This window comes from Nicotiana tomentosiformis, chromosome 5 (assembly GCF_000390325.3).
Source record: "Nicotiana tomentosiformis chromosome 5, ASM39032v3, whole genome shotgun sequence".
NCBI classification, from domain to species: Eukaryota; Viridiplantae; Streptophyta; class Magnoliopsida; order Solanales; family Solanaceae; genus Nicotiana; species Nicotiana tomentosiformis.
In genome coordinates, this window is record NC_090816.1 from 116,417,551 (window position 1) to 116,425,680 (window position 8,130).

Sequence of the window (8,130 nt, forward strand, 5' to 3'; positions counted from 1 at the left end):
AAATTTCGTAATAAACGATTTTGTTATAGAAAGGTTTGACTGTACTCCATATATCCAATCTTGGATAAGTATTCGCTTGTGAAGGAGTAATTTGACCCATTCTTGAAGCTATATCGAACTATATTACTTTGTTTTTAATGAAAATTTTAGATATTCAAAATTACACAAAAATTAATATATAAGTTACTATTTTCCTTAAATGCAAATGGCTAAACAATATTTTCTTTGTGTCAACCAATTTGACCGGAAACTGAACATACGGTCTTAAACATGTAATGACATTCATGTGGCTGTTAAATTTCTAGATTTGTGATCTTAAGCATGTTATAACTGTGCTAAAATATGAAGGTTACATATAAATTGTTTCTACATATAAAAAGAGGTTACTCTTGGTCAAGTAAATTTAAAAAATGGAATAGACAGATATACGTTAAAATGTTGGTCAAATTCGTAGCTTCAATTTTTGAAAACGACAATTGGGAAATATTTGTAGACTGAGGTGGTATTAGTTATTACTCTACTTTAATACCAATTAAGTATTTCGGAAAATACAGTCACATCCCCTAGATTCATCATCATTAATTATCCTTCTAATTATTCTCTACTCGTTTCGCCTATAAATACCCCTTCTTTCCATCATCTCAAACACACTAAATTTTCTCATCACAACTCTAAAAATCTTCCTTTATTTTCTCTCCATTTTTATTCTCTTTGCTTTTCAACATGGATTACGAGCAACTCATGTTGAGAGAAACTCTAAGAGGGCAAAGCATAGAGCACAATAAGAAGAAGTATACTACTGTTTCTAGTACTGCTTCTTCTGTTGCTTCACATGAAGATTTGAGGAGCAGAATTGAGTCATTTCATATGCTAGAAAAGGGTAACATATCAAAGAGTGACTCTGCTGAAAAGAAACTTTCTTGGCTACGTTCTCAGATTATCGGTGAAGATGCCGATTTTGAGACTCCTTTTGGGAAACGTAGACTTACTTATGCTGATCACACTGCCTCTGGAAGATGCCTTCACTATATTGAAAATTATATCACTAATAGCGTCCTTCCTTTCTATGGTATATATGTTTCCTTTAGTTCAAGACATGAACCTCCTTAAGACCATGAAATAGGAACAGTTTAACATAAACTTTTGTTCTTTATTTTTACAGGCAACAGTCATACCAGTGACAGTTACGTGGGATACCAAACAACAAAAATAGTGCATGAAGCAGCAGCCTACGTGAAGAAATGCTTAGGGGGAGGAGAAGAAGATGCTATTATATTCTGTGGTTCTGGTTCTACTGCAGCCATTAAAAGGCTCCAAGAAGTTATGGGAATTACAGTCCCTTCAATTCTAAGAGAAAAAGTCCTCACAAAATGCTTCCGTAACGAAAGTAAAGAAAGATGGGTAATATTTGTTGGACCTTATGAGCATCACTCTAACATCCTTTCGTGGAGACAAAGTTTAGCAGAAGTTGTGGAGATTGGTTTGGACGAAAATGGACTTGTGGATATGGAAGCTTTGAGGGTTCAGCTTGAGTTCTACAAATCTACGAATAGACCATTGTTAGGTTCATTCTCAGCTTGTAGTAATGTCACTGGAACTTACTCTGATACAAGAGCCATCGCTCGTCTTCTTCACAAAAATGGAGCCTTTGCTTGCTTTGATTTCGCAGCAAGGTATGCTAGTTATTGAGTTTAACTTCTATATATACACCTAAAGTGTTTAAGACTATCATGTCACTTAGATTTAAACTAGAAAAATCTCTATAGTAGTGTCAGTACATATAACCTAAATCCTATATGTCATTATTTGTGTTTCATGGTGCAGTGCTCCATACGCAAAAATAGAGATGAGATCAGGAGAAATAGATGGGTACGATGCTGTTTTTCTTAGCCCTCATAAGTTTCTTGGAGGGCCAGGGACACCAGGAGTCCTTGTAATGAATAAAGCACTCTATCGATTGAGAACTTCACCTCCATCTACTTGTGGTGGTGGTACTGTTGATTTTGTCAACCCCTTTAATGAGAAGGCAAGTTTCTATCTTGTTCTTTTCTTTCTTTTTCATCTTAATGTCCTTTTCACCTTTGATTTCTTTGTGTCAATTATGAAATTTTGCATTATTTGTTTAATGTTTATTTGCTCAATTTATTCAAACAGCTTGATAGATGATTTTGACTGCTATTTGATGTGTAAACGGCACAATGGGGTTCTTGTCATTTTCCTTCTAAAAAAAATAGAAACTTGTGAAAGTTGATTTAGGTATTGAGCTTGACTAAATAAGTCAACAAAGAATTTCAGACGGCAATACTATTGCACTTTTAACAATTTTTATTGACTTGACTTAGATTTAGTGGTACCATGATATAAATTCCAATAACCAAAATCAAATTCTTATTAAATGCTCTCTTCTTCCATTACCAACCCACATATTTAAAGGATAAATCAGTTTCTCATCTATCTCCATCCCCTTACTATCTTAACTATTTGTTACTAGTTACTAGTTACTAGTAGTAGTTTGTATTTCTCTTCTACTTTATTCTAAAAAATTCATGTAAATATATTATCTCAGATTTAAGGTTAGTGATTTGTATTTATAGTGAATAAATAACTCTCTTGAATAGTATGCAACTGCGTCACTATTTCTCTTATTATGGTTTGCAGGAAATAATAATGAATCTTGCCTTGTGTTATTTCTTTTCTTTCAGTAACAAAAAATGGCAATATGCCTGAGGTAAAACCATTTGATCCTGACTAGTTAAAGGGAAAAATGAAACTATTTATAAAATTAAACTTCTTTGGTATTGTAAACTATTTGATACTACACATTTTTCTGGTCACTATAAGAAACCATTAAAGAAAGATATCATAAGACTTTAAGTTACAAATTTAACTGCTCCCTTTAAGTGTCTAACCTACTGTGTTTTAATTTTCTTTCCTTTTCTGCTTGGCTCTAACGATAATTCTGCGCTAAAACCACTCCTGATATAATATACAATTACCAGGACACACTCTACGTGGAGAACATCGAAGAAAGGGAGGATGCAGGAACACCACCAATCATACAGAAAGTGAGAACAGCTCTATCATTTTGGGTAAAAGAGTTCATAAGTCACAAAGTAATTGAAAGAATGGAGCACGGCTACATTGAGCTTGCACTAGAAAGGCTTCTTCCAAATCCTAACATATGGGTTTTGGGAAATGTAACAGCCAAGAGACAAGCTGTGCTTTCTTTTCTCATTTATACCACCACTTACTCCACATCAGGTGACATCAATGGCGAAGACAACGAGCTTTACCTATGGAGAGAGACAGGGAACAAGAAAGATAAGCCACTTCATGGCCCTTTTGTCGCTAAGCTACTTAACGACCTATTTGGTATTCAAGCTAGAGGAGGGTGTGCTTGTGCAGGACCCTACGGACATATCTTGCTCAAGGTTGACGAACCTCACTCTCTTGCCTTCAAAGAAGCAATTCAAATGGTGAGTCTTTCACATATTCACTAATTATGTTGTCTACATTATATTCCATCACTATAAGGATGCCATATTTCATATCTTATGAGTTTCTCTGTCTTAACAGGGCTATAGTGGAGTGAAGCCTGGCTGGACAAGGGTCAGTTTTCCCTACTACATGTCGAAGGAAGAATTTGAGTTCATTCTAGCAGCACTAGAATTCATATCTGTTTATGGACAAAGGTTCCTCCCTTTGTACCATTTCAATTGGAGGAGTGGTGCTTGGACTTTCAAGAAAAAGGCTTTCAAGGAAGCTCTCATAGGGAGAGACCACAATTGCAACTTTTGTGGCTCACAAATGATACACGGGTTGAACCTAGGTTGCCATGATACTAAAGAAAACAACCACAGAGGAGGAAGCTCTAGCAAAGAAGGTCTTATTTACAATTATGTAAAGTACCTTGAGACAGCTAAGCGTATTGCCAGTCTCCTTCCCAAGTTCCCACATCAACGGTCGATGCCTGAAGAAATCGACCCTAACCTTGTACCCTTTAGAGTCTGAAGATAAAAAAATCACATTGCTGTGAACTTATGCTATTGGAAAGAGAATGCTCGTTCTCATTCTACTAAATGATCGTGCAGTTGTCTAATCTTTGGTTGGGCAATACAAGGGTTATTATATGTAATAAATTAGAGGAATAAGATGACATGAATAAACAATATTTTTAAATATTCTCCTTTTTCTTGTGATTTTTATGAAATTTGTGTTTAATCAATTGGAAACACGTATGTTCATTCTCATTGTTAGGATTGATCATGCCATTGTCTAACATTTAGTTGGACAAATAAAAATAAGGAGAATATGTATTAAACTAGGATGAAGAGATGATTTTGAAGATTTAGGTACCCCAGAGGCAATATTGACAATTACGAACCCCTTTAGAAGCTCTTGTACAATCGATGTGAGAGGTTAAATGTCTCCAACATAGAACTAATTTTGCACCCAAATAACAGAAACAGAGAGAAAAAGCTTTCAACAGAAACAATTACATGAACAAGTGCGTAATGTGAGTATCCATTGCATATGTATAACATGTGTTCTTTTGCAAACTCCTGACAAGATGTGAAAATGCTGCTTCTTCAAGCTGACCAGCTTGCAGCTTATCAAATATTTCAACTAAGCCTTTCCTACATAATTTAGCAGATAATTACGTTTGCTTTTAATATGTAGATGAAGAGGCCAAGGCCACAAAACTTGATCCAACTTGCGCAATTTCAATGTTTTAAGGACTTCTATATGAGACTTCCCTGTAAGAATACTAATATTGATTGGTTTGTGTCCTAAGTGAGGGCAATGGTAACACCTCAATAAAGAAAAATGCCAGGCTTAGCAGTGGCAAAAGGCAAATTGAAAAATCACCCTTCTAAAATTGGTAAAATCAAGCCAAAAATTTTACTTACAAACCACACGCAGTGAAACTCTATACCAACCAGAAGCAACTGCGAAATTTTCATTAATTACTTGAGTACCTGTCAGGAGTGATTGTTTTTTGGTGTCCTAAGAATCTGCGGTGCCTCTCAACTGCTCTTACCATATTACCTGTGTGTGACGGAATAAAAACATCACTTTCGACAGAGATGAGATAATCGAGTGCTGCAGTTTGTCAGGCATTGTTAAAGTTGTACAACATCAGTTTTATTTAGTGTTGACCAAGTCTGTAGTATAACTAGTTTTTAGCTTTAAGTTGTTATTTTGTTATTGTTAGTTGCAGATATTTTTCCTAGTTTTTAGAGTTGCATATATCTTTTCCTAAAGTTTAGGAGAGTTTGTTTATTGGGATAACAAGTTCAAGCTAATTTGTAAGTCTATATAAGGCCATCAGTGAATTGAATAAACCATCCAACTATTTTCTTCCACAAAAATTTCAATTTTACTTCCAGTTATTCTTTCTAATATTGAGCTTGCAATTCTATTTTGATTCTTCATTTGGTATCAAGAGCCAGCACAATGACTGATCTTCAAGTAGTTGGCGGAATCAAAAAGCTCAATAATCAGAATTACAATACATGGGCAACATGTATGATGTCTTATATGGAGGGCCAAGATCTTTGGGAAGTGGTCAACGGAAGTGAAGTTACACAACCAGAGGCGGAGGGATGGGAATGGAACCTTGCGGAAGTGGAGGATCAAAGCAGGCAAAGCAATGTTTGCTCTCAAAACAACAATGGAAGATGTGTTGGAGCATGTCCGTGATGCTAAAACGCCAAAAGAAGCATGGGACACACTTGCTGCACTTTTCTCAAAGAAGAATGTCGCAAGGCTGCAGCTTTTAGAGAATGAGCTTTTATCAACAGCTCAACATGATATGACGATTGCCCAGTACTTCCATAAAGTAAAGGCGATGTGCCGTCAAATTTCAGATTTAGATTCAACGGCTCCAATTGGGAAAACCTGGATAAAAAGAATAATTATCCATGGGTTGAGGCCTGAATATAGAGGTTTTGTTACTGCAGTACAAGGATGGCCAAATCAACCATCACTTGTGGAGTTCGAAAATTTGCTCGCTGGTCAAGAAGCCATGGCGAAGCAAATGGTATGAGCTTCGGTGAAGAGTGAAGAGTGAAGAAGAAGCTCTCTACACCAACAAAACCAAGAACTTTAAGCAACATACTGCTGGTAGTTCTAAAAAGAGCAATTTTCATGGAGATGGAAATTCACGCTCAAGGGGAGCTTTGAAAAATTACGGGAACAATAAAAGATTTGAAGGGAAGTGTCACAATTGTGGAAAGAAGTGTCATATGGCAAAAGACTGCTGGTCCAATAAGAAGTCTGTGGAGAGTAATGTTGTTACATCAAATTCAAATGAGAAAAGCGAAGATGATTGGGATGCTGAAGCATTTTTTGCTATAAAAGAGGAAGATTTAGCACTCACAATAACAATATCTGAATCAATTGATCATGAGAACGACTGGATCGTTGATTCAGGTTGTACAAATCATATGACAGGTGATAAGCAAAAGTTGCAGAACCTGACAGCATACAATGGAAGTCGTGTTGTGGTGACGGCCAACAATTCAAGGTTACTGATTGCTCACATTGGTAAGACGATAGCTTCTCCTCAACAGAGTTCCAGCCATATCTCACTTGATCATGTTTATCATGTTCCGGGTATGAAGAAAAACTTGCTTTCAGTATCATAATTAACATCATCTGGCAACTATGTTTTGTTCGGTCCTCATGATGTGATGGTATATCGTGATCTCAAGAACTTAGAAAATCCAATTATGAAGGGGTGTAAATCAGAGTGAGTTTATGTAATGTCTGCAAAGGCAGCATATGTAGAAAAGACTAGAAAAAACGAGACTGCATATTTGTGGCACATGCGATTAGGTCACGTGAGTTATTCCAAGCTAAGTGTGATGATGAAAAAATCAATGATCAGGGGTCTTCCTCAACTTGAAGTAAGAACAGACACCGTTTGTGCGGGTTGCCAATACGGTAAAGCGCATCAGTTGTCCTTTGAAGAGTCCAAATTTAATGCTGAGGAACCGCTAGCATTAATTCATTCTGATGTATTCGGACCTGTCAAGCAAGTGTCTGTTGGTGGGATAAAATATATGGTGACCTTCATTGATGATGTTTCCAGGTATGTGTGGATTTATTTCTTAAAGGAAAAATCTGATTTGTTTTATAAAAGTTCAAAGAGTTCAAAAAGGATGTTGAAGCAGAAGTTGGTAAGAAAATTCTTTGTTTGCGAACTGACAACGGCGGGGAATATACCTCAAACGAGTTTGCTGACTTCCTTTGAGAGTGTCGAATACGTCATCATTTCACATGTGCAAACACGCCGCAACAAAATGGTATAGCGAAAAGGAAGAACAGACACTTAACAGAAATCTGTCGGAGTATGCTTCATGCGAAAAATGTTCCAGGACAGTTTTGGGCAGAAGCAATGAAGACTGCAGCTTTTGTGATCAATAGACTTCCTCAACAAAGGTTAAATTTTCTTTCACCTTTTGACAAGTTGTGGAATATGAAAGCTAATGTCAGTTATTTGCGAGTGTTTGGATGTGTGTGCTATGTTTTCATAGCAGATCATCTACGTAGCAAAATGGACAAGAAATATGTCAGGTGTATTTTTGTGGGCTATGACAGTCAAAGAAAAGGGTGGCGATGTTGTGATCCAACAACAGGAAAGTGTTACACTTCTCGAAATGTAGTATTTGATGAAACTTTTTCATGGTGGTCTTCAGATAAGGAAGTGTTGCCCGACTCAGATGTTTTCAAGGATGTGTTGGACTCGTCCCAGATTCAGTTGAGTGTAGATGAAGCTGAAGGTGCAACTTTTGAAGGTATTGTTGAAGAAGACGTGACTCAAAGTCCTTGGCAATCTAGTGTATACCAACAACCAGGTGAAGAAGGCGAGCCTAGTAGCGTAGCTGCACCACCCACACTCAGAAGATCAATAAGGACCAGAGAACCAAACCCAAAGTATGCCAATGCTGCCACAGTAGAAGAAGCAGATGCGATAGAACCTAAGACATTTGAAGAAGCATTTGAAGATCCAAAGTGGACTAATGCTATGGAAGAGGAAATTGCAGCATTAGAACAAAATCAAACTTGGGAGCTTGTGCCAAAGCCAAAAGATGTGAAGCCTATATCTTGCAGATGGATTTATAA

General features: G+C 36.8%; 1 protein-coding gene across 1 annotated transcript; it reads left to right on the top strand.

Annotated features, from left to right (window-relative positions):
* Positions 1-646: 646 nt before the first annotated feature.
* Positions 647-4,183, top strand: LOC104120612 (uncharacterized). Its single transcript, XM_009632416.4, has 5 exons — positions 647-1,069; positions 1,163-1,673; positions 1,825-2,026; positions 3,000-3,476; positions 3,577-4,183. The coding sequence occupies exons 1-5, from the start codon at positions 724-726 to the stop codon at positions 4,009-4,011; spliced, it is 1,971 nt and encodes a 656-aa protein (XP_009630711.1). The 5' UTR covers positions 647-723; the 3' UTR covers positions 4,012-4,183.
* The last annotated feature ends 3,947 nt before the right edge of the window (positions 4,184-8,130 follow it).